General features: G+C 48.7%; 1 protein-coding gene across 1 annotated transcript in view; it reads left to right on the forward strand.

Moving 5' to 3' along the window:
- The window catches only part of CROCC (ciliary rootlet coiled-coil, rootletin), a 74426-nt gene that overhangs the window by 37134 nt on the left and 10044 nt on the right, over positions 1-27248 (forward strand). Inside the window, exons 15-35 of the mRNA XM_082274555.1 lie at positions 4191-4335; positions 5320-5466; positions 5700-5930; positions 6016-6209; positions 8151-8278; positions 10963-11132; positions 12075-12254; positions 12388-12522; positions 13479-13622; positions 13810-14048; positions 18130-18289; positions 19933-20100; positions 21101-21485; positions 21566-21768; positions 22134-22254; positions 22360-22523; positions 22689-22904; positions 25352-25576; positions 25783-25932; positions 26089-26289; positions 26418-26549. Of these exons, the coding sequence (XP_082130681.1) occupies positions 4191-4335; positions 5320-5466; positions 5700-5930; positions 6016-6209; positions 8151-8278; positions 10963-11132; positions 12075-12254; positions 12388-12522; positions 13479-13622; positions 13810-14048; positions 18130-18289; positions 19933-20100; positions 21101-21485; positions 21566-21768; positions 22134-22254; positions 22360-22523; positions 22689-22904; positions 25352-25576; positions 25783-25932; positions 26089-26289; positions 26418-26549 (3838 nt within the window). The remainder of the gene's footprint in view (positions 1-4190; positions 4336-5319; positions 5467-5699; positions 5931-6015; positions 6210-8150; positions 8279-10962; positions 11133-12074; positions 12255-12387; positions 12523-13478; positions 13623-13809; positions 14049-18129; positions 18290-19932; positions 20101-21100; positions 21486-21565; positions 21769-22133; positions 22255-22359; positions 22524-22688; positions 22905-25351; positions 25577-25782; positions 25933-26088; positions 26290-26417; positions 26550-27248) is intronic.

The following is a 27248-nucleotide window of genomic DNA, read 5'->3' on the forward strand; positions in this document are numbered from 1 at the left end:
TCCCACCATATCACTGCATGACCAGATCTGTACAACCCTCATCCTTCCAACATATCACTGCATGACCAGATCTGTACAACCCCCATCCTCCCACCATATCACTGCACGACCAGATCTGTACAACCCCCATCCTTCCACCATATCACTGCATGACCAGATCTGTACAACCCCCATCCTCCCACCATATCACTGCATCACCAGATCTGTACAACCCCCATCCTTCCACCATATCACTGCATGACCAGATCTGTACAACCCCCATCCTCCCACCATATCAATGCATGACCAGATCTGTACAACCCCCATCCTCCCACCATATCACTGCATGACCAGATCTGTACAACCCCCATCCTCCCACCATATCACTGCATGACCAGATCTGTACAACCCCCATCCTTCCACCATATCACTGCGTGACCAGATCTGTACAACCCCCATCCTCCCACCATATCACTGCACGACCAGATCTGTACAACCCTCATCCTCCCACCATATCACTGCATGACCAGATCTGTACAACCCTCATCCTTCCAACATATCACTGCATGACCAGATCTGTACAACCCCCATCCTCCCACCATATCACTGCACGACCAGATCTGTACAACCCTCATCCTTCCAACATATCACTGCATGACCAGATCTGTACAACCCCCATCCTCCCACCATATCACTGCACGACCAGATCTGTACAACCCCCATCCTTCCAACATATCACTGCATGACCAGATCTGTACAACCCCCATCCTCCCACCATATCACTGCATGACCAGATCTGTACAACCCCCATCCTCCCACCATATCACTGCACGACCAGATCTGTACAACCCCCATCCTTCCAACATATCACTGCATTACCAGATCTGTACAACCCCCATCCTTCCACCATATCACTGCATGACCAGATCTGTACAACCCCCATCCTTCCAACATATCACTGCATGACCAGATCTGTACAACCCCCATCCTTCCACCATATCACTGCATGACCAGATCTGTACAACCCCCATCCTTCCACCATATCACTGCATGACCAGATCTGTACAACCCCCATCCTTCCACCATATCACTGCATGACCAGATCTGTACAACCCCCATCCTTCCACCATATCACTGCATGACCAGATCTGTACAACCCCCATCCTCCCACCATATCACTGCATGACCAGATCTGTACAACCCCCATCCTTCCAACATATCACTGCATGACCAGATCTGTACAACCCCCATCCTTCCACCATATCACTGCATGACCAGATCTGTACAACCCCCATCCTTCCACCATATCACTGCATGACCAGATCTGTACAACCCCCATCCTTCCACCATATCACTGCATGACCAGATCTGTACAACCCCCATCCTCCCACCATATCACTGTATGACCAGATCTGTACAACCCCCATCCTCCCACCATATCACTGTATGACCAGATCTGTACAACCCCCATCCTTCCACCATATCACTGCATGACCAGATCTGTACAACCCCCATCTTTCCACCATATCACTGCATGATCAGATCTGTACAACCCCCATCCTCCCACCATATCGCTGCACGACCAGATCTGTACAACCCCCATCCTTCCACCATATCGCTGCACGACCAGATCTGTACAACCCCCATCCTTCCACCATATCACTGCATGACCAGATCTGTACAACCCCCATCTTTCCACCATATCACTGCATGACCAGATCTGTACAACCCCCATCCTCCCACCATATCAATGCATGACCAGATCTGTACAACCCCCATCCTCCCACCATATCACTGCATGACCAGATCTGTACAACCCCCATCCTCCCACCATATCACTGCATGACCAGATCTGTACAACCCCCATCCTTCCACCATATCACTGCATGACCAGATCTGTACAACCCCCATCCTCCCACCATATCAATGCATGACCAGATCTGTACAACCAGAGTGCCGGCCGGTCTGGGTTGTTCTGGGTTCAGAAAGATTCGATTTTGTGCAAGTTTTATTATTTTTAGTGCAGAAATGCAGCCTGTAAACCAATGGAGATCATACAGTGAGGGGAAAAAGTATGTGACCCCCTGCTGATTTTGTACGTTTGCCCACTGACAAAGAAATGATCAGTCTATAATTTTATTGGTCAGTTTATTTTACCAGAGAGAGACAGAATAACAACAAAAATATCCAGAAAAACGCATTTCAAAAAAGTTATAAATTGATTTGCATTTTATTGAGTGAAATAAGTATTTGATCCCCGATCAATCAGCAGATTTCTGCCTCCCAGTTGTCTTCTATACAGGTAATGAGCTGAGATTAGGAGGATTCTCTTAAAGCGAATGCTCCTAATCTCAGCTTGTTACCTGTATATAAGACACCTGTCCACAGAAGCAACCAATCAGATTCCAATCTCTCCACCATGGCCAAGACCAAAGAGCTGTCCAAGGAGGTCAGGGAGAAGATTGGAGACCTACACAAGGCTGGAATGGCTACAAGACCATCGCCAAGCAGCTTGGTGAGAGGGTGACAACAGTTGGTGCGATTATTCACAAATGGAAGAAACACAAAATACCTGTCAGTCTCCCTCAGTCTGGGGCTCCATGGAAGATCTCACCTCGTGGGGTTCCAATGATCATGAGAACGGTGAGGAATCAGCCCAGAACTACATGGGAGAATCTTCTCAATGATCTCAAGGCAGCTGGGACCATAGTCACCAAGAAAACAATTGGTAACACGCCATGAAGGACTGAAATCCTGCAGCACCCGCAAGGTCCTCCTGCTTAAAGAGGTTGTAAACCCTCTCTTATAACTTGTACCCAATGTTCCCTTTAAGCTGCGCGGACGCGCAGTGTAATTGACGGTCCAGCGCAGCACATATTCAGACCGCCCAGCCGCAGACGACGGCGGCCGGGGAGCAGAGCACTGCGCCCGGAGCCCTCCCATCGTGTAACAATAGCAAATGAAAATTCACTATTGTCACACAGATCCTCCTCCTGGCCAATCTCGGGGAGCGTGTCCTCCTGCTTCCTGATTGGCCGAAAGGCAAACCCCATGCCATTGGCCGAGGAGGAGGCGGGAGGACTGAGGGGACGCGGGACTGAAGAGAAGCTGCCGTGACCGTGAGGTAAGTGCACGGGTCTCGTGGGGGGAATGCTGGCATCTCTGCATTGATTGGGGGCAATGCTATGCTGTGGGCACTCTGCATTGATTGGGGGCAATGCTATGCTGTGGGCACTCTGCATTGATTGGGGGCAATGCTATGCTGTGGGCACTCTGCATTGATTGGGGACAATGCTGTGGGCACTCTGCATTGATTGGGGGCAATGCTGTGGGCACTCTGCATTGATTGGGGGCAATGCTGTGGGCACTTTGCATTGATTGGGGACAATGCTGTGGGTCTAAAAGTCTGCGAGTTGATTGGGGGCAATGCTGTGGGTCTAAAAGTCTGCGAGTTGATTGGGGGCAATGCTGTGAATCTAAAGGTTTGCGCTCAGAAATGTTTTTATTTGCTCAGCACAGAGGGAACATTGCTTGTACCTATAGGTAAGGCTTACCTATAGGTACTGTAAATATCTCCTAAACTTGTACAGTTCAGGAGATATTTTCTTTTAATGCAGCTGCATGCGCTTTGAAGGAACGGCCATCAGTGCCATTCCTTCAGAGCCCTGTGCTGTGAACGGCCGCTCCCGCGCGCATGCGCGGAAGTGATGTCATCGCTCCTCCGGCCATTTAGATGGCCAGGGGACGCAAACCAGGAAGCAGGATGGCCGAACATGTCGGCTGTGTCACCACTGAGCGGGCAATCCTCAGCTATTAACAGGGTGGAGAAGGGCGATGGATTCGGTGCCATGCAGAGTCCCCAGCTATTAGCAGGGTGGAGAAGGGCGATGGATTCGGTGCCATGCAGAGTCCCCAGCTATTAGCAGGGTGGAGAAGGGCGATGGATTCGGTGCCATGCAGAGTCCCCAGCTATTAGCAGGGTGGAGAAGGATGATGGATGCAGTGCCATGAAGAGTCCCCAGCTATTAGCAGGGTGGAGAAGGATGATGGATGCAGTGCCATGAAGAGTCCCCAGCTATTAGCCGGGTGGAGAAGGATGATGGATGCAGTGCCATGAAGAGCTTAAGTCAATACAAGAGATAATCACTGCACAGAAGATTTACCATTCATAATGGCTTTCATTTAATGCATTGTACCCTCTTGTTCTGCAGGCACAAGGCTCAGGAGCAGTTAGAGGTGAAGCTGTCCGCACTACGTAAGGAGCTGGTGGTGGTGAAAGAGGCTCTGCAGCAGTCCAGTCTGGAGAAGGAAGTGTCTGACGCGGAGAAGGCTGACATTTCTCAGGCCCTGTCTAAGGTGAGATCTCCGCATTACAGAGAACACGCTTCCTAATCCTCATAGAGGCCGATTTACTGTCAATGAGCAGCAGATAAGATGATATAATGACACAGCTTTCCACTACTTAGTGACTCATTGACGTGGATGAAGCATGGAGGATGGTTTCACTGGCCACATGCTTCCTCCAGGTCACAGTGACATCTCTGAAATCTTTAAGGTTGACTTTTAGAGAATCGCTATCCTTTGTAAGGTTTTTAGACATAGCCATGATGTGATCTGTGTAATAAACATAATCAGATTAGTTTACTTTCCTCCCTGCCCACATTGCAGGCTTATTCTCTAGTTACTGCACTTTGTACACGGCTTGTACAGAAAGTCCTCTACATACCAACATTCTACTTACAAACTTTCCCAGATACGAACATTTCCAACCCTGTAAAGCAGGGATCCTCAAACTACGGCCCTCCAGCTGTTGGGGAACTACACATCCCATGAGGCACTGTAAAACTCTGACATTCACAGAAATGACTAGGCATGATGGGAATTGTAGTTCCTGACCAGCTGGAGGATCATAGTTTGAAGACCCTTGCTGTAAAGCTTGGTACACTCTCACAGATCGCTGTACCAACACAAGCAATGCTGGTGCAGCGATCCTCAATGCTGTTCCTTTGTGTTCTGACCCCCCCCCCCCAGACCCCATTGATCAGTGCCCACAGTCTTTGTCTGCAAGCGCTGATCTTTGCTGTACTTATGAACAAGTTGAACTAACGAACAAACTCCCAGAACAGAACTCGTTTGTAAGTAAGGGTCTTGCTGTACACTGCTTCTTGCATTGCGTTGTGGAATAAGCCTGCTAGTCACCGCTATCTTCTTCTGTACGCTTTTTTACCATAAAGCCTAAACTTCTAGGTTATCAATGATTTTGTCCCGCATTGGACTGCTGTGGCTACTAATGAGACCAGCAAGGGAACGATTTCAAAGACCTTCTTTTCTTCCCACCAGGCCGAGACCAGCCGGGCCGAGCTGGAGCTGGCGCTCAATCGGCAGAGGACGGAAGAGGCCACCTTGCGAGATGCTTTATCCAAGATGAGTGCATTGAATGAGAGTTTGGCCCATGACAAGATGGAGCTAAACAAGGTCATCGCTCAGGTACGGCTCACACCACAGTGGGGTCAGTAGGCTTATCACTGATGAGATGAACGGTGCACAGGGTTCCATGATGATCCACTATGATGTATACAGTGTATGACGGCCCAGACTGGGATCTGCAGGGGTTGCCAGCCTCGGGGTAAAACGAGTTGCGAGCAGATCCTGGTTGGCACAGTAGATTTGCTCTCAGAGATCCAAGCATAAATAGACACCTGTGTTTATTTCTTCTGCAGCTGGAGGAAGAGCGCTCCACCTTGCGTGGACAGAAGCATGAGGTGGAGCAGGAGAAGGCCTCCATTCGGGATGAGCTAGTGCGGCTGGAGCAGGAAAAGCTGGAGCTGGACACAGAGCGTTTCGGCCTGGATAACTCCCTGCAGGCCATGGAGCAAACAGGCGAGAAACTCCTGCAGGAGCTCCAATCCCTGCGAAAGGAGAAGACACATCTTCATGAGCAGCTTGGGCAGGTGAGAACTGGGCACTATAGGAAAGGTTGAATAAGTGGGGTGGGTAAAGCGGGGGCCCCCAATGCTCATGCTACTACCCCTGCAGGTGACACGGCACAGGAACTCTCTGAGCGAGGAGCTGGTGCATAGCCGGAAGGAGGTGGAGCAGCATAGTGAGAGTCTCCTCCGGGCCTCCAGAGAGAAGGAGGTTATGATGAAGGACAAGGGCAACCTGGTGGTGCAGCTTACTGCGTGTGAGCGCGAGAACCGAATGCAGTCAGAAGAGATAGCGGCTCTAAGGTAACATTAAACACTTCGGTCTCCAGTGGCAGAATTGCCGTTTAGCTTCAGTTTTATATAATAGTTGTGACAACACAGTATGAGCAAGAAAGGGACTGACTACTGATCAGTATATCATTTATAGTCCCAAAATGCAGTATGGGAGAATGGAAATGGTTGGTGGCAATTGGCAGCTCTTCCTCTAGAGCAGGGGTCTCCAAACTTTCTAAACAAAGGGCCAGTTTATTGTCTTTCAGATTTTAGGGGGGGGGGGGCGGACTGTGACTAGCAGGAGTGGAAATTTTCCTGGCATCAGTGGGAATAAACATCGCCACATTTTGTATTGGGGGGAGAAATAGTGCCCCATTGTTGGTTTCATTGGAATGGATAGTGCCCCATTATTGGTGTTAGTGGGAGAATTGGTGCCCATTTGTTGGTGTCGGTTGGCAGAATAGTGTCTCGATTAGTGGGAGGAATAGTGTCCCAAACCTGGATAAATGCAAGCAAAGGGCCCTATCTGGCCCCAGGGCCACAGCTTGGACCACTGTTCTAGACCCTTGAAGCCCAACCTGTGGCCCTTTGTCAACTATTGTGTGAATCTCCCCCTGCTGACAGAAGTACTTGTTTTACATACCTAAGATTAGTAAAGTATTTTTTGGACTGAATTCTAATAGCTAAGAGGCTGGGTTTACATTTACACTCCCAGTCTCCAACCCATCCCATATCATGTCTGCAATTTCTGACCTCCTCTAGTAGCATGTCTGCTGTCTCTGATCATTCCCTGTTGAATGTCTGCAGTCTCTGATCATTCCCTGTTGAATGTCTGAGGTCTCTGACAGCTTTATATAGCGTTACATTTACTGAATATAATGTGCATCCCTTTGATGATGCCAGGGGGCTGCACCTGAGTCTCCCTATATCAAGATATTTGGCCACCATTGCCCCAGACACTTTGACAAATAAAGATAATTTGAGTCTCTTTAGAGAGGAATCTGCAGAATAATCTCTCCTTACCTCTCTCATCTATAGAGCCCCATCTCTCCTCTACTCTGTCATCTATAGAGCCCCTTCTCTCCTTTCCTCTGTCATCTATAGAGCCTCATCTCTTCTCTCCTCTGTCATCTATAGAGCCTCACCTCTCCTTTCCTCTGGCATCTATAGAGCCCCATCTCTCCTCTCCTCTCCTCTCCTCTCTCATCTATAGAGCCTCATCTCTCCTCTCCTCTGGCATCTATAGAGCCCCATCTCTCCTCTCCTCTCCTCTCTCATCTATAGAGCCTCATCTCTCCTCTCCTCTGGCATCTATAGAGCCTCACCTCTCCTTTCCTCTGGCATCTATAGAGCCCCATCTCTCCTCTCCTCTCCTCTCTCATCTATAGAGCCCCAACTCTCCTCTCCTCTCCTCTCCTCTCCTCTCTCATCTATAGAGCCTCATCTCTCCTCTCCTCTGGCATCTATAGAGCCCCTTCTCTCCTTTCCTCTGTCATCTATAGAGCCCCATCTCTTCTCTCCTCTGTCATCTATAGAGCCTCATCTATAGAGCCCCATCACTCCTCTCCTCTGGCATCTATAGAGCCTCCTCTATAGAGCCCCATCACTCCTCTCCTCTGGCATCTATAGAGCCCCATCTCTCCTTTCCTCTCATCTGTAGAACTCTGTCCAGCTTCTCCTTTGTCATCTGCAGATCTCTGTCCCTCTTCTCCTTTTTCATGTGTAGAGCTCGGTCTCTCTTCATTTTGTCATCTGTAGAGATCTGTCCCTCTTCTCTTCTGTCATCTAGAGCTCTGTCCCTCTTCTCTGTCATCTATAGAGCTCTGTCCTCCTTTTCCTCCAGCATCTATAGAGCTCTGTCCTCCTTTTCCCCCAGCATCTATAGAGCTCTGTCCTCCTTTTCCTCCAGCATCTATAGAGCTCTGTCCTCCTTTTCCTCCAGCATCTATAGAGCTCTGTTCTTCTCCACAGGACAGAGAAGGAGGCTCTGGAGACAGCGCTGTTTGATGTGCAGCAACAACTGACCAACATCACCTCCCGCAAAGAGCAGCTGGAGGCCGAGAATCAGAGTCTGCGGCTGGCTAAAGAGGCTCTGCAAGGTACAGACCCAATTCTGAATAGAAGGGAGGCTGCAGGACTGAAGCTGCTGGAAATTGTGTTGGCAGCTACATAGGTTTAGCAGCACCTGCAGAGTAACGTGAGAGGTCAGGCTGTGAGATTGTACAACTGCAGATGTGTAATAGAGAGTAATATATAGGATGGTATTCGTCTCTTAAATCTGACACCAGCCTGCAGTACAGGCTGCACCCAACGATGGACAATGCCTCATACAGCTACACATGTTCAGGAGAACCTGCATGGTTATGGTGGCACTCAGTACTCCGTACTACAAGAAGCAGCTGGAGCTCTACAGCAAAGATTTGGTATAAAAGGAAAATAATGCAGTGTGAGAATCTGATACATATTAAACCATGAGATAGAAATTTCCTGCTCATTCCCCTCAGTGCTTCTCTGCTCCCCATGATATGATACCCAATAATCTTCATCATACAGTACAGGACACAGGCTGGATATTCATAGACCCCGGGTTAGAGGCTGCTACCTTCAGGTGATTGGACACTGGCAAAGCCTTGCTGGACACACCCCTTATCCCTTACTCTTATAACCCCACCCCACTTAATGGGACCTCAGCTTTTTTGCTAGTGTCCTTAGGTGTTGGACCTCTTCCCCCCTTACGGAGAAATCATTCAATGCTTAACTAGTTTATTGTCCTAACTCAGATTCTTAAATCATATCCTCACTGTTTTCTACTACAACAATAGAAGCAATGCATCTGGATCGGTGTAACCTCGGTAAAACCTTGGGAACCGTACCCGAACCCCACATGTGGGGACGCTTGTAAAATTGCTTCCAGCACTGGATCGTGTGTTTAACTCTGCATTTGGTGCAGGCCCAAGGCCATGGCCCATCTCTATGGAACCCAGACCTTGAAGACCCCTCTGGGGGTATGTCCACTGTGACCGGTGAAGCCTGCACCCAACATAGGGACCTTTAACATGGATATGTAAGACGGATCACACTGCTATTGGACTGATATACTTGTTATGTGTATCTTGCATAGTATTTGTTTTTTATGTTAAAGTATCAGAAAAATTATTTACTTATGGAGAGTCAAACTTGGCGGTAATAGTCCACTATGACTCGGCGTTACATTGCATTATTACCACCACTTCTGCCTATAGATCTATCTTTAGGTACTCGGGCACTTCTTCCCACCCATTTGCCACAAGGACTTCACTATAGGATGGTTGACACCCAGGTTTGCTGTTCTATCGATGCCGAACACCCTTACCCCATTTCCACACCCTACTTCTTGACAACTCTACAAGGGAATATCCTCGTTAACTAAAATGGCGGAAACCAGGCGCAAGGGAACCGCAGCAAAAGCTCAGGCAAACATTTGCTTTGCTGAAGATCTGTAAATCACTTAAACCACTCAGAGTGGTGATACTTTCTTTGCACCGCAGCAAGATCCTATTTTAACCCTGGTCTTCGTATCTGATTCTAGCTCTATCTCTGGCACTCAACAGACGGCCTACCTGACCAAGGCAGACTTTTCTGCCTCTATTTCAGACTTTTTATCAGGGTACGGGTATGTAGTCAGGAACTACCCAAGGAAAAAACAGGTTTTGGTCCTTTAGGAGCGCCTTATCATCTTGGAGATGGTTTATTCCTAGGCCATGTTACAATAAAGGGGACACATACCCCCAATAGGTGAGGTTGAATAAAGACAATAGTCCATCCAGTTTCCCCTGTGTAGGTGTGTGTGGCTGTAATCATCTCTCATACCCCTGAATGTTCTGATCCTTGAGATGTAAGTCTAATAGTCTTTTGAAAGCAACCATACTACCCGCAGAAACCACCTCTTGTGGTAGAGAATTCCACAATCTTGTAGCCCTAACAGTAAAGAACCCCCCACGTTGCCTGAGGTTGAAACGCTTCTCCTCTAATCGCATTGTATGCCCTCGAGTCCTCATGCAATCCCTTCGACTGAAAAGCTTTTTTTCTAAGCTGAGATCCCCATTGAGATATTTAAAAATTGCTATCATGTCCCCCCTCAGGCGTCTCTTCTCCAGGGAGAATAAATCAATAGTGTAATGCTGCTTAAAATACTTAACATATTAAAATTCTGCTTACATAAAGGAAGTAGATAAAAGCATTCACTGTGGTTATAAACCTTCTTTAATATGATGTCACTTACGATCCGCGATCCCTCTGGCTTTGCCCTACATCATGCACCACGTGACTCCATCATATGATGAAATCATGTGGTGCGTGACGTAACGCGTAGGGTGGAGCCTGCGGAATCTTCCATCCTCCACCAGAAGGGTTGGTGTTTTGGGGCAGTCTGACATGAAGTCTTTTGTCCAGCTTTGTAAGGCAGCCGCTTGGTCTTCAGTTTAAACCTTCCCTAAGTTCTACGAGGTGGTCGTCCAGACCTCTGCAGTCGAAGCCTTCAGCCCTAAGGTTCTTAAAGCAGCGCTCTGAGTTTGTTCTGTTATTGTTGGGTCTGTTGGCACATTTTTGTTGGCCTTGTTGTAGTCCATCCTTCTCATGCATTGCTTGGGGACACCTCGGGGTCTATGAATACCAAGCCTGAGTCCTGCACTGTACGCCGAGTGATGAGATTTACTGGTATGCCTTCTGGAAGATAATAATTGTGTATCGGGGAGGAGGAAAGGCTCTCATGCTCCGCCAGTAATCAGCGCTTTTCTCTCTGCAGCGGATGTTGTCTCTTTGCGCCGGGAAATGGAGGCCGAGGTGGCCAGACTGGAGCGGGACAGGGAGGCCCTCAGCCTACAGCTGGTCCAGGCGGAGAAGGAAGCCCACATCGCCCTGAAGAACGAACAGCAAGCACACGAGGAGGACGTGGAACGCCTGCTGAGGGAGAAGGTTTCTATTTCCTCTGATGTTTCCAGATCAGTCCATATACAGAGATAATGTTGACCTGGTGACCACACAGGAAGTGAGGTTGGAGTGGGGACCTTAGCAGGGACACGGACAGTAAAAGTAAAAAAAAATATTTTTAGACCCTTCTCCATCCAAAGCTGGTGCTACATGAGTTCTCGGTGTTTATAGGAGATATTCACTTCCTGTCATGGTGACTACACAGGAAGATAGACCTAGTGGGGTCACTTCAATAAAACCCTGTCAGAAGATTTACCCCCCCCCCACACTCTATCCAATACAATGTACCAGGAGTTAGGGGTGGGGAATGGGTACAGCCAATATAAACCTGCTGGGATCAGGTATGCATTGCTGGGGCATTTATTGATCCTAGTGTGCCTGTGTGATCTGAGGATGGGTGGAGTGGTGCATGCTGGGACTTGTAGTCTCATGATATTTATTGATCCTAGTGTGCCTCTGTGATCTGAGGATGGGTGGAGTGGTGCATGTTGGGACTTGTAGTTTCATGGCATTTATTGATCCTAATGTGTCTGTGTGATACTGAGGATGGGTAGAGTAGTGCATGCTGGGACTTGTAGTCTCATGGCATTTATTGATCCTAGTGTGATCTGAGGATGGGTGAAGTGGTGCATGCTGGGATTTGTAGTTTCATGGCATTTATTGATCCTAATGTGTCTGTGTGATCTGAGGATGGGTGGAGTAGTGCATGCTGGGACTTGTAGTGCCACTGCTTTTATTGATCCTAGTGTGATCTGAGGATGGGTGGAGTGGTGCATGCTGGGACTTGTAGTATCATGACATTTAATGATCCTAGTGTGACCTGAGTATGGGTGGAGTGGTGCATGCTTGGACTTCTGTGCAGGACACATATGGCCAGCCTGTCCCTGATACTCCTGTGCAGGATGTGTGACATATGATGCATTGCAGGAAGCGCAGCGGCTGGAGCTGGAATCCGATAAAGAGCAGTTGGTCCATCACCTGACGCAGGAGCGGGAAGAGTTACTGGCTAAATACGAGATGGAACGCGAGGAGATGAGTGAGGAGATAGCCACTCTGCAGCAGGATCGTGATGACAGCCTCTTACAGGCCGAGAATGAGAAGCAGCAGGTGAGCAGGCCCAGGACCACCTCATCCAGCATCATTTAGCTCTTTCCTCCCAAGCCTGACCATCCCTGTAGCCTCCTATGTTCCCTGATTGGAGGATTTGTTGGTATAATTTGTGCTCCCCTCTCTCCCACAGGCCCTGTCCCTGAAGGAGTCCGAAAAGGCTTCACTGAGCGAGAAGCTGAACAACACACAGCACACACTGACCGCACTAAGCCTGGAGATGGAGCGCCAGAAACGGGAGCACCACAGCAGACAGGAGCAGGACCGGGTGAGGCTTCCATAATGTGTGCTCACAGTGTGCGCTCACTACCAGCACATAAACATCATCCATTTATAACCATTCTCCTCACTTATACAGCACCTACATATTATTCAGTGCCTGACTGAGCTGGATGTGATCAGGCCACTGTGCCCGTGTGATCAGGCCACCGCACCCGTGTGATCAGGCCACCGCACCCGTGTGATCAGGCCACCGCGCCCGTGTTTACAGGCCACCGCCCCCGTGTGATCAGGCCACCGCACCCATGCGATCAGGCCACCGCACCCATGCGATCAGGCCACCGCACCCGTGTGTTCAGGCCACCGCACCCAGTGTACCAAGTGTCCAGGTCACTGCACAGTGTGATCAGACCAGTGCACCGTGTGATCAGTGCACCATGTACCAAGTGATCAGGCGAGCACACCGTGTGACCAGGCCACTGTACCATGTGTCCAGGTCACATACAATATCATGGTGTTTGGCCATTGTACTGCTATTGGTAGATCTTTGTGTCATCTAAAGAAATACTGGAGAGAAATAGAAGGGTAGCGCCAGAGGTCGTACCGCACCCAATCGTCCAGATATAAATTGATTCAAATATAAGATCAGCCCTTGTTACAGAGCCAACAGGTTTCAGGTGCCAGAGACTACTCCCCTCATCAGGGCTTGAAGATGGGGGAAGTTTTGACAAGCAGTTAAGTTCAGAGCTTGTCTGCAGTTTGTTTTTTCCACAAACCATCTGCTAGTAAGCTCTGCACTTGCTTGGCTAAAATATTGCATACTTTATGTTCAGTTTAGTCCAGTATGTACCGTTTACCATCTCCAAGCCCTGATGAAGGGGGCGGCCTCCCCTGAAATGCGTTGGCTTTTTGACAAAGTCTTATATCTGATTGTCTTATTGGAATAAATGGTATAACTTGCAGATTTATTATTCTACAAATATATATCAATTGTTTTATTTGCAGAGTACCATCATCAATCTGAACTCCGACCTGAAGAGTCTGCAGGAGAAGTCTGAGGAATCGCTGACATCTCTTGATAGAGAGCTAAAGAGGCTCAACGAGCAAATCCGAGAGACGGGGAAACAGCGGGAGGTGGCACTGCGAGAGGTAAGGCCTGTCCGATAATTCAGACTGTCTATAGAGCGATCAGAGTTCCTCCTTATAAAACCCACCTGACTGAGTTTGTTGCCATTACTTTACAAATTTCAGGAATCTGTGCAAGCCTGCAACTCGTACAAACCAATCACAATTCATCGTCTGAGCAGGACTGCTAATTCTCTGTGTTCTCTCTCAGGTGGACGAACTGAAGACTCAGCTGTGTGTAGTAGAGGACGGCCGGGACGCCGTGCGGCGGGAGCTGATCGAGGCCCACCGGCGGGTGCGTGAGAGTCACGAGGCGGTGGAGGTGCATAAGAAGGAGGCCCAGGACCTGCGCAGGTCTCTCAGTGATGAGTCCAAAGAGAAGGAGGCTGTGCAGAGATCCAATGAGGAGCTGCGTGGAGCGGTGCGCCGGGCGGAGAGCGAACGCATTAGGTACGTCTTGTAACATTGGATATATGACCCAAACTTCCTGTCTGGACCATTGTAAAATGATAGGTGAGCAGGGGCCCTATTGTTCTGGGTGGACGTCTTATGATGTCCCCCCAGGGTGGACCACGCTCCGGCGTGATCTGTCACCCACTGTGTTCATCGGATGATTACAGATCAGTGTAATGGCCCGCTGCCGGTACCATGTGATTGCTGTGACCAATCACAGCAAATCACGATTATTGTACACAATGGATGGCTTACCATTCCTGCCATTCATTGTGTACTAGAGCTGCAAAATGAATCGTTAAAAAAAAAAAAAAATCACGATCTCGATTTAATCCCCCCTCACGATCTTAATCCGGCATTTCCACGATTCTTGTAACAAGTGCAGAGCCGTTCTCTGCTCAGAATTTTCAAAAAAAGAAAAAGGCAGCCGTTGTTCTGTCAGAATATCGCTACCTATCAGATTCCTCAACCGGAAGTGACGTTCGGATGAGAACAACTTACTGCGCATGCGCCTTGGGTTCCAACATGGCCGCTATGCGTTCCAATGTGAAAGAACAGGAAGCAGCGGCGGACATCTTCTTACACCCACTCAAGTCTTGAATTTTACATTTATTTAGCAGGTAACTCACCTTATATACTGATTCACCGTATTACATTTCTATTATTATTGTAATATAGTAAATATAGCGAGGAACCTGCCAGGTAGAAGGTGGCAACGGCCATCTTGGTACACCCATCACTGCTCAGAGACAAACTGATTATATAGTGAAATAGAATATTTCACTCGGTCGCGGTATCAGTATATAAGGTGAGTTTACTGCTAAAATAAATGTAAAATTCAAGACTTGCGTGGGTGTAAGAAGATGTCCGCCGCTGCTTCATGTTCTGTCACATTAGGAAACCTATTGGAACGCACAGCGGCCATGTTGTAGTGCATGGCGCACGCGCAGTAAGTTCTCATCCGAACTTCACTTCCGGTTGCAGAATCTGATAGGTAGCGCTATTCTAATAGAACACCGGCAAAGTTTATCGCAACATTCCTCAGCGCTGAGATAAAAAGAAACATTGTATCCTTTGGTTCTTTTAGATCAAAGAGATGAACTTTGGTCTGCAAATGAGGTCAGTTTAACCACTTAAAGTGGTTGTACACCCCCCCCCCCCCCCCCCCGTGATGTTTGTACCTGTAGGTGATCCTATGATAAGGTTTTTACCCATGGATACTGTAAATATCTCCTAAACCTGCACCGTTTAGTAGATATTTACATTGCGTGCAGCCGATGACGTCATCCGCGCATGCGCTCTGAAGGAACGGCCGCCCGTACAGTTTCTTCAGAACCCTGTGCCGTGACCAGCTGCTCCTGCGTGCATGCACGGGAGTGACGTCATTTGGCTCCGGCCAGTAGCACAGCCGGAGTCCACAGACCTGGAAGGAAGACGGGTGAAGATGGATGCGGCCTACAGCAGGGAAGCACCCAAAAGTGGAACTTTCGCTGATCTGCTTCCTCCCCTCTCCGGTGGCACATTTGGCACCTTTCGGGGGAGGGGGGGGGGTAAAGGGGGTACCTGTTTTTGGAAGGTACCCTTCCACACTTTTGGGAGATGGCACCGTCCCTCAGAATTTGGGCCTCCCTCCTCCTTCCCCCCTTAGAAAGCACAGCGCGCTTCGCGCATGCGCAGTAGAGAATCTATTTCATTCTGTAAAAATATATGCTTGTAACAGTGACATTCACTGCTATAAGCAATCATAGTGTAAAATAAAAAATACTCCTATGCTATTGAACACTGTATTTTTTTTTTTTTTTTACATACCCTCACCAGTCAGTGTCCTATTTTTCTGGTCACAGTATGTAAAAAAATAAAAAAAAATAAACTGAAAAAAATTACAATTTTTTTTTTCTTTTTTTACATTATGTAAAAATGCTTGCCTGTAACAGTGAAATTCACTGCTCTAAGCAATCTTAGTGAAAAAAAAAAATCCTATGCTATCGTAACACTGTATTTTTCTGGTCACCATATGTAAAAAAATAAAAAAAAGAAATTGAAAAAAAAAAATAATTTTTTTTGCATACTCTCACCAGTCAGTGTCCTTGCTCACCGCCACACCAGTCATATGATGACGCTGTACTGCACTGGTGACAGTATGTAAAAAGAGTTTAAAAAATGTGAAAAAAAAACTTTTAAGTTCCTAATTTTTCCAAAAAATTATGACAAAAAAAATTACAGCTTCCAAAAACTCACCACGCCTCTTACTAAATACCTTGGACTGTTTACTTTCCAAAAAGGGGTGATTTGGGGGGTAATTGTACTGTCCTGACCACTGTTCCCTTTAAGCTGCGCGCATGCGTGGCAGCGCAGTCTAATTGACCGTCCCGCGCAGCACAAAGTCAGACGGCGCAGACGATGACGGTAGTGAGATGCAGTGCGCCCCGAGAGCCCGCCCATTGCGTGACAATAGCGAATGAAAATTCGCTATTGTCACACGGATCCTCCTCCTGGCCAATCAGGGAGCGGGTCCTCCCGCTTCCTGATTGGCCGAAAGGCATACCACCCCATGCCATTGGCCGAGGTCCGAGAAGGAGGCGGGAGGACTGAGGAGACGCGGGGGACACGGGAGCCGAGGACTAAAGAGAAGCTGCCGTGACTTGTGAGCTCGTGAGGTAAGTGCACGGGTCTCTGGAGGAAACACTGGCATCTCTGCATTTATTGGGGGCATTGCTGTGCACTCTGCAATTTATTGGGGGCATTGCTGTGCACTCTGCAATTTATTGGGGGCATTGCTGTTGGCACTCTGCAATTTATTGGGGGCATTGCTGTGGGCACTCTGCAATTTATTGGGGGCATTGCTGTTGGCACTCTGCAATTTATTGGGGGCATTGCTGTTGGCACTCTGCAATTTATTGGGGGCATTGCTGTGCACTCTGCAATTTATTGGGGGCATTGCTGTTGGCACTCTGCAATTTATTGGGGGCATTGCTGTGGGCACTCTGCAATTTATTGGGGGCATTGCTGTTGGCACTCTGCAATTTATTGGGGGCATTGCTGTGCACTCTGCAATTTATTGGGGGCATTGCTGTTGGCACTCTGCAATTTATTGGGGGCATTGCTGTGGGCACTCTGCAATTTATTGGGGGCATTGCTGTTGGCACTCTGCAATTTATTGGGGGCATTGCTGTGGGCACTCTGCAATTTATTGGGGGCATTGCTGTGGGCACTCTGCATTGACGTTCTCCCCCCCCCCCCCCCCCCCCCCATTGCTCAGTCTAAAGGTTTGCGCTCAGAAATTTTTTTATTTGCTCAGCACAGTAAAAAATTAGAGGGAACATTGGTCCTGATATATTCGGGCCTCAAGAAATGAGATCGGCCGTCAGTACATCAGGATTGGTCGGTTTTAAGATATATCCCATCATTTGTGGATTCTATAACTTTCCTACAGACTAAATAATATAAACTGATTTGGGTTATTTTCACCAAAGAAATGTAGCAGAATATAATTTGAGCTAAACTTATGATAAAGATTATTTATTTGCAAACTTTTATAACTGAAGCAAAGAAAAATGCATTTTTTTCCTTAAATTTTCACTTTTTTTTATTTAGCTAAAAACAAAAAAACTAGTAGTGATTAAATACCACCAAAAGAAATCTCTATTTGTGTGAAAAAAATGATAAAAAAAATGTCATATGGGTACAGTGTTGCATGACTGCGCAATTGTCATTCAAAATGTGACGGCGCTGAAAATTGGCCTGGGGAGGAAAGTGCCCGGTTTTGAAGGGGTTAAAGTTTTGGATAGTGTGGGGTAGGGTGAGAACTCCTTTCAGGTTTTTCTTTTTACTTCCTCTCCAAGAGGCACAACAGGAAGTGAAGAAATAATGAAGACAGTTGTCACCAGACCTGGTGTCCCCATTGAAAGACTTTCTTGCTATTCCTGTTCTGCATCACTGTTCCTAGCAGTGACAATGGTCACCAGGAGCATTATATTATAATAGAGAGGGGTAAATCAACCTAATCACACACCATTGGGGGTGGGTTGATCTATCGAGATTGACAGCGCTGACCATGCTGCTTGCATTGCACCAACAGTCTGAAACGGTCCAATGAAGAGAAGGAGCAGAGGCTGTCTGTGCTGGAGGAGGCCAGAACTGCCACAGAGAAGGAGGCCGTCGATCTGCGCAGCAACCTGCGAGATGTGGAGAGGTCACGTCTGGAGGCGCGGAGAGAACTGCAGGATCTGCGGCGGCAGGTGAGGGTTTGTGCTTCTGGGTGCGCCACTTGTGAAGTGAAAGACATCATTGTGAGTCCAGGAGCGAGTCCAGGGATAGGCAGTGCAGGAGCGAGTCCAGGGATAGGCAGTGCAGGAGCGAGTCCAGGGATAGGCAGTCCAGGAGCGAGTCCAGGGATAGGCAGTCCAGGAGCGAGTCCAGGGATAGGCAGTCCAGGAGCGAGTCCAGGGATAGGCAGTCCAGGAGCGAGTCCAGGGATAGGCAGTCCAGGAGCGAGTCCAGGGATAGGCAGTCCAGGAGCGAGTCCAGGGATAGGCAGTCCAGGAGCGAGTCCAGGGATAGGCAGTCCAGGAGCGAGTCCAGGGATAGGCAGTCCAGGAGCGAGTCCAGGGATAAGCAGTGCAGGAGCGAGTCCAGGGATAGGCAGTCCAGGAGCGAGTCCAGGGATAGGCAGTCCAGGAGCGAGTCCAGGGATAGGCAGTCCAGGAGCGAGTCCAGGGATAAGCAGTGCAGGAGCGAGTCCAGGGATAAGCAGTGCAGGAGCGAGTCCAGGGATAAGCAGCCTGAGACTGAGTGAGACTTCCCAACCAGGGTAATGGCCACCAAAGTAACCGCCACGTTCCACCTGTTCCTGTGCGGCCATGTGGAGCACCTACTAATACCACTGCTGTCCAACAGGCAGTCCGCTCTCATCCGAATCCCCCATAGAGAGCAGCGGGGTTCTGACACCTCCCTCTCCACACACAGAGCGGAGATGGAGTTGTCATCCGCCTGCTCAGCGGGGATCAGCGGATCGATCCCCGCTGAGCAGAGAACGGTCCGCACCGGACAGTGGACTGTGTGAAAGGAGCCTAATAGTTTTACATAATGCAGCAACATCCACACATTGGACACCCAACGTTAGCAGGGATTTATTCTTTCAAATCAAATAACATTTGCACACTGGTACTGATTAGTGTTCCTATGTTTCTCTTCTCCTTTAATTCTCTCAGCTAATGTGACCCCAGTGCTGAGGGGGAGGGGCACATAAGTGCCAAACCAGGATGCTGTGGAGGCAACAGACATCCTTATTAACTGATGGCGTCATTGGTTGTTAGGATGTCGGTCTCTAGAAAGTTGAAATGGTGAATAATGAAAAGCCGTGGCTTTGTGTAATGAATAGGCGGGCTTTATACACCTGCCGGCTTTTATACAATTTGTGATGAAATTTTAGGCATTTTGCCAAGGCACCCCTGAAGAAACCTCAGGGCCCCCTGGTTAAAAAAGTCTGGATTAGCAACAGCATCTGCTCCATGTTTAGAAGAGTCATGCAGGCTTTGTGCTTGCACAACTCTTTGTTAATTCCCCTAAATATCTATAAAGTGACCATAAGTGTTTGTAAGGTTTCAAGTTATAATTTTTTTTTAATGGTACACGGGCGATGCTTTTGATCTACACCCAGAATTTCCAGTTGATCAGATGTTCTGGCAGTGTCATATTTAATGGAATTGTGACATTCGGCTGTGCAGTGTGAATTTATTTTTTAATGAGTATTTCGGATTTCGGGTTATGAGTATCTCCGGGTTTTAGGATTTTTCACTTTCATGTTTAGAAAATGGCTGTTATTTGTGTGTCCGGCCTCACAGATGAGCGCAGCCTCTGTAATCTCTCTACCGCTTCACAGCTCAAGGTTCTGGATGACGAGAGCACAAAGCGCAGCCGAGACATGGCGGAGGTGCAGGCGCGCCTTTCTATGTGCGAGCAGCGAGAGGAAGATCTGCGCAAAGACAACTTCTCCTTGAAGCAGAAGCTGGTGGAGACGGAAAGCGGCCGGGAAGCTGCCAGGAAGGAGGTAAGTAGGAGAGTGGATGTGGAAGGGGATATGGTGGAAGTGCGGGTGGATGTGGTGGAAGTGTGAACAGATGTGGAAGGGGATATGGTGGAAGTGTGAGCGGATGTGGAAGGGGATATGGTGGAAGCGCGGGTGGATGTGGTGGAAGTGTGAGCGGATGTGGAAGGGGATATGGTGGAAGTGTGAGCGGATGTGGAAGGGGATATGGTGGAAGTGTGAGTGGATGTGTGGGTAGTGCCAGCGGATGTGGAAGGGGATATGGTGAAAGTGGGGGTGGATGTGGATATGGTGGAAGTGCGAGCGGATGTGTGGGTAGTGCCAGCGGATATGGAAGAGGTTACGGTGGAAGTGCGGGTGGATGTGGAAGAGGATACGGTGGAAGTGCGGGTGGATGTGGAAGAGGATATGGTGGAAGTGCGGGTGGATGTGGAAGAGGTTACGGTGGAAGTGTGGCTGAATGTGGATGGGGATATGGTGGAAGGTGTGGGTGGATGTGGAAGAGGTTACGGTGGAAGTGTGGGTGGATGTGGTGGAAGTGCGGGTGGATGTGGAAGGGGATATGGTAGAAGTGTGAGTGGATGTGTGGGTAGTGCCAGCGGATGTGGAAGGGGATATGGTGAAAGTGGGGGTGGATGTGGATGGGGATATGGTGGAAGTGCGAGCGGATGTGTGGGTAGTGCCAGCGGATGTGGAAGAGGTTACGGTGGAAGTGCGGGTGGATGTGGAAGAGAATATGGTGGAAGGTGCGGGTGGATGTGGAAGAGGTTACGGTGGAAGTGTGGGTGGATGTGGTGGAAGTGCGGGTGGAAGTGGAAGAGGATGTGGTGGAAGTGCGGGTGGATGTGGAAGAGGATGTGGTGGAAGTGCGGATGGATGTGGTGGAAGTGCAGATGGATGTGGAAGAGGATGTGGTGGAAGTGCGGATGGATGTGGAAGTGGATAATGCTGGACAGGAAATCCTAATCCCACCACTGACCTCACTTCCTCTGATTTTCTACAGCTCAGCGCCCTGCAGAGGAAACTGACTGAGGTGGAGAGCGACTTTGGCCTGCGGGAGAAGGAACTCCAGGGAAATTTGGAGGAGGCTCGCGGTAACGAGAAGAAGCTGCTGGACAACACCCGCAATCTGGAGATTAAAGCGGTGGCATCGCAGGAGGAAGTGGCTCAGCTGAGCCTGAAGTTGAGCGCCAGCGAGGGGCGGGTCCATGGACTGGAGGCGGAGCTGGCACGACTTGAAGGACTAAAAAGGGAGACAGAATTCAAACTCAGCAGCCTGCACTCCGCCCTGAGGAGAACTCTTGGGATTGGCCGAGCAGGACGCACGCCGAGTCCGGCCGTTAGGGGGCGCAGTAGCTCACCCCGCAGAGTGTTCTCCCCACTAAAGGGTAAGTGGGCATCACAGAGAGTTGGCACATCAAGGCTGGCACAGGAAGATCTTTTTATTCTTCTCTTCTTTCACACCCAGGATTCGATAATACATACACAACAACTACTGATGGACGAGGCAGCCCCATCCCCCGCACAGGCAGCCCGGACCGCAGCCGCACTCCGGATCGCTCCGCCTCTCCTACACGAGGGGAGCAACTGTCAGCGGATATTGACCCCGAGGTCATCCGCACCGCCCTGCGAGACTTCCTGCAGGAACTCCGGGACACTCAGAGAGAGAGGGTGAGTGGGGGTGGGGCATAGTGTAAGGACTAATCACTTCATTCAGATGGTGTGCCCAGGATGTATCCCAAGGGAGGGCAGAGGGGATAATCATACTGGAGATGCATAACGTGTCATTGTGACACTTCCAGGTATTTATTCCTTCTCACAGAGATCACAGGACCACCCCCCCATTTTCTCAAAGTTACAATGTACAGTCTGATCAATGGGAGAGGGGCAGACTGAGGAAATGCTTTCTTCTCGTTCCTATCTGACCCATTATTGGAAATCCTCGGAATGAAGTATTGGTGTTGTAGTTTCAGGCACCCGGTATGGAACGGTGCAGCTTCCCTCTGTATATTCAGCATTTCTCATTCATTCCATAGGATGAGCTGCGTACTCAGCTGGGAACGGCGTCTCGGCAGCTGGTGGAGGTGGAGGCCGAGCGCGACGGGGCGACTACACGTGTTCAGCAGCTGCAGAAAGTGCTTTCGGAGATGGAGGAGGGTGAGGAGCTCTCGGGGGGTGGGGGATAGGTGTGGGGGTTGGGGGGCGGGGACTCTGTGGTCAGGGCTCTTAACAGGCTTATTTGTCTGTTCTCTTTGGATCCAGGTAAACGTGGCGTGGACTGTAAGCTCAGCAATGCACAGACCACACTCATCCTGCAGGAGGAGACTCTGAGACGCAGCGAGCGGGAGCGCAGGTTGGCTCTTGAGAAAGCCGCCAGCTTGGAGCGCAGCCTGCAAGCAGCAGAGAACGAGCACAGGGCGGCCCAGGTATGTCAGGTGGGGGATGGGATGGATATGCGGGATGCTGCTCATGGTACCCAGATGGTATAACTGGACACAATGCATCAGATATATAGAACCCGGGACATGTATGAAAGTGTATCTGTCACAATAGAAGTCTGTTCTGTACCCTGAACCTTTCTTCTTTCTCAGGAAAAACTCAATAAAATAAAAGCCAACGAGGCCAAGCTGGACGGTGACAAGCGGCGTCTGAAAGAAGTGCTGGACGCCGCCGAGAACCGCAACACCAAACTGGAGGTTTCCCGTCGGGGGCTGGAGGGGGAGCTGCAGAGGGTGAAACTGGTGCTGGGTGACCGAGAGGCCGAAATACAGGAACTGCAACAGCGGGTAGAAAAATTACAGAGACAGGTGAGTGCAGACAGGGGCCCTCTGTATAACCAGGGGCCCCAGCCAAGTGTGTATCTATATCCTGTCGTCCCTCCCCCATCAGTGGTAACTGTGCCACATAATCAATGTCAAGGAAAATGTAGACTCCGTACTACGACTGTAATATATAGAGATAAACCCGCTGTAATATATAGAGATAAACCCGCTGTAATATATAGAGAAACGCCGGCCGTAATATATGGAGATAAACCGGCTGTAATGTATAGAGATACGTCAGCCATAATATATGGAGATAAACCGGCTGTAATGTATAGAGATACGTCAGCCATAATATATGGGGATAAACCGGCTGTAATATATATGGAGGTACGCCGGTTGTCCTAAACAAAGATGGCTGCGGCGTCAGGCGTCATGTCATAGGTCCCGCCTTGCGCGCTTCATCACAATTAACATCTTCAGAGATGTTAATTGTGATGAAACGCGTAAGATGGAACCTATGACATGACGCAAGCATGCCTGACGTCGCGGCCATCTTTGTTTACGGATTGACATGCTGATATGCCTGTTTGTTGCCAAGCAAATGTGAGTGTATTATTTTTATCTTAATAAATTGGGAATTTTTACATACTACACCATGGAAGTCTATACTTCTGAGGTCAAAGCTGGCTGGTTTTATTCACTGCTTTTGGGTTGGAAGTCTACCGATTGTGATTGTGGAGTATCGCTGCCTCTGGATTTTCCACCGCACTTTGGGTCCGTTAGTTTTTTTTCCTTAGGGAACTTCTGCCTTTTGAGAATTGGTCTCCCCTTCTATGTTTAAACCCATCCTCCTGTTGAGGTCAGGTTTTGGGACTTCTGCAGTCCCTTGGCTCTATTGCTTTTCCTTAAACAGAGCACCCCCGCCTGTATAGATTTACGGTCTTTCACACTGTGGTTACTTAATGGCCCCAAGAATGCAAAAATCTGGTGCAGCTCTATATAGAAACCAACCAGCTTCCAGGTTTTATTGTCAAAGCTGAAGTTAGAAGCTGATTGGTTGCCATGCACAGCTGCATCCAGATTCTGAGTGCTCCAAGTGTTAGTAAATCTCCCCCTTTGTGTATAATGACCCACCTTGTCTTCCTGCAGACCTGTTGCTACTGTTTGATGTCAGACTCTTTGATTATTGCATTGGGACGTCCCTTGGTCTGTGAATCGATCCCGGTGTCCTTTACTGTACGATAAAAAGGAATTTTGTTGTACCTCTGTATTCCGTATCTTGGAGAGCAGTGCAGGACACGGGTCTCCCTCGCTTCTCTGTCATCTCTTTATTGTTTGCTAAGAAAACTGGAGTCTGACGGAGTGGGCAGTTATGTGGATACACAAGGGGGGAGACCCACCAAAGCTTTCGCCGGTGTCCAATCACCTGAAGGTAGCGACTTATAACATGTCGTTTATGAATCAATTCCCATGTCCTGCACTTCATGATACAGAATTAATGGTCAAATAAGTTTTTATTAGACAATTTTAGAGTTTAGATGACAAATGTTTAGTATGTAAGAACATGGTACATAATAAAAGAGGAAAATGGTACAAAGATTGGTCTCAAGGGGGATTCTCCGGAAGATAGTGAATAGCCAGATACAAATATTATCTGTACAGCCTAACAAGGTATGGATAAGACTATAGAATATAGAATTCACAAGTGGCCATAAATGTAAAGTATCAACAAGATCAAAGGTAAAAAAAAGAGGGGGGGGGGGAATAACTGTGAAGGTATTACCTATGTAAGCAAGAAAACCTCTAAACATGGTAAAGACCAAACAATAAGGGGTCTAGAGATTGTTTCACCCGAGGTAATTAGGTAGAAAAGCACCCAAAGACATACACACCAAGGGGAGAAAAAAAAAAGGGGGGGGGGGCTAAAAACAGGTTTGGATGGATATCAAGTGAGGAGAGCTTGGAAATCTGCAGAATCGCTGTAAGCTCGCCAGCAGGTCCAACTGGTGCAAGCTTTTTCATGGTCTGCACCATCTTCTACCACCAATGACTCAATTGCCATTATGCCTTTAAGAACGTGGACCCATTCCAAGAGCGGGGGGGGGGGGGGGGGGAAGAGGACGTGAAATAACTACTCTGGCTGCCCAAAGAGAGTGCCGAAAGATATATATATATATATATATATATATATATATTTTTTGGGATATGGATCCAGGGATCATTGACAAAAGAGTGATTGCAGGGACAGCTTGGACATCTGAAATACACACAGATTTATATGCCTTAAAAATGTTCCCCCAAAACTGTGTGCATACGTGGCAGCGCCACCATATGTGAAGGTAGGTACTCACCTACTCTGAACACTGCCAGCAAAATGCTGCGGAATTTACAGATGCATCAAAATTCCTCATATTTCTAAGAGGGACAGAACCTGATTGTATGATCTCACATCTCCCGCACCCATGTCTAACACTTTGTTATGTCTCCAGTTGGCGGACAGCGAAGGGAAAGTGAGTACCCTGCAGCTCTGCGTAGACCGTCTGAATGCGACTCTGGGGAAGGTTCAGGAAAGTGAGTCCTCCTTAAAGGAGAAGGTCCAGAGTCTGTCCAGCTCCCTCTCTGAATGTAACTCCACCTCCAGCTCCTCCCATGAGAAGATCGGACAATTGCAGAAGCTGCTGACCTCCAGCGAGCACGAGAGGCGCATCCTGCAGGTCAGTGTGGAGGAACACTACTACAATATGGGGTGTCAGCTATGCTGGAGGGGAGGGAGAAGCTTCAATTATTGAGAATACCAGCATGTCCTCTGAGGAGCTATTTTGCTCCCTCTCCATCTTGATATAACTTCTATTACTACGTATATACATTTAATTTCCAATGGTGATCAGTTCTAAACTTTCATTGCCGGTTCATCATACAGGAACGTCTGGAAGCCGCACGGCTGACTGCGTCAGACAGCAAGAAGCAGAACACGGGACTTCTCGAGCAGATTCAAGAGCTGCGGGATGAGGTGGCTGAAGGAGAACTTCAACGGATGGAGCTGGAGGGACAAGTGCGACAAATGCAGGAGGTAAGTGGCCATCATTTGGAAGGTGTCTTAAGGAGCAGCTGAGATTGTTATCAGCTAACCAATCAGCATGTCATAATCTGATGGGATTCTCCTTTAAGAAGAAATCCCAGTTGGTAATGGGTATGAGGGCCTCACCTAACTTCTCTCACATACCAGATTCTGCGACAGCGCCAGGAGAGCGAAGGCATCTCGCTGCGAAACCTCCAGAAGCTGCAGGAGGAAAGGGAGGGGCTACAGGAGCGCCTGGGTGGGCTTCAACGCACGCTGGCTCAGTTGGAGGCAGAAAAGCGAGAGATGGAACGCTCGTCTATGAGAATGGAGAAAGACAAAAATGCCTTGAAGAAGACCCTGGACAAGGTGAGGGGGGACAAGACTAGGGAGGTGCGTCTGTCCAGTGGCCCCCAGAGGATTGAGTGTGGGGGGGGGGGGAATAGGGTGCCCATAACAAACTATTGGAGGACAATAAAATGTTTCATCTTCGATAGGTGGAGCGTGAGAAGCTAAAGACGGCTGAGGACACAATGCGGCTGTCTGCGGAGAAGGGTCGCTTGGATCGATCGCTGACCACTGTGGAACAGGAGTTAGCGGATGCGCAGAGACAAGTCCATCTACTAGAGGTGAGAGAAGAGCCGAGTCATAGATTGACCTCTGAGGTCACCACCTTAACCCCTGTGTAAGTGATAGACTGACAGGGGCTGCGGCTGAGATCTGTCTTCCTATTGGTTGGTTCATGGCATTCTTTCTCCCCTTCCCCGCTGTACCATGAAGACGCAGTTAAACAGGGTTAGGCGCAAGATTACGTTCAGTCTGGTGAGTGTGGCCCAGTAATGTGTAGGAGACTAGGTGCTAAGGAGTGTCCTGGTAGTGTACCCCAGCTTCTGAATTAGTGACCCCCCTCCTCCCCATCACTGTCCTGTGTGCCTTGACCATACAACCCCAACTATGTCTACTGAATGTCATTAATACTGATTCTCCATCACTATCCCCAACCATGCAACCCCAACTATGTCTACTGAATGTCATTGATACTGTTAATCCTCTATCACTGTCCCATGTACCCTGACCATCTGACCTCAATTGTGTCTACAGAATGTCAATAATACCACTACTGATCTTCCATCACCTGCCCCTGAACCCCAACCATGTTTACCTTACATCGTTACTACTGATCCCCCCCAACCATTCAACCCCCAACCAAGTCTAACAAACCTCATCACTACTGGTCCTCCATCACTGTCACCCAACTAAGACTACTGAATGTCAACTCTACTGATCCTACATCACCATCCCCTGTTCTTCAACCATGTCTGCTAAAG

Source organism: Pelophylax lessonae (genome assembly GCF_965119305.1).
Source record: "Pelophylax lessonae genome assembly, chromosome: 12".
In the NCBI taxonomy this organism is placed as follows: domain Eukaryota; kingdom Metazoa; phylum Chordata; class Amphibia; order Anura; family Ranidae; genus Pelophylax; species Pelophylax lessonae.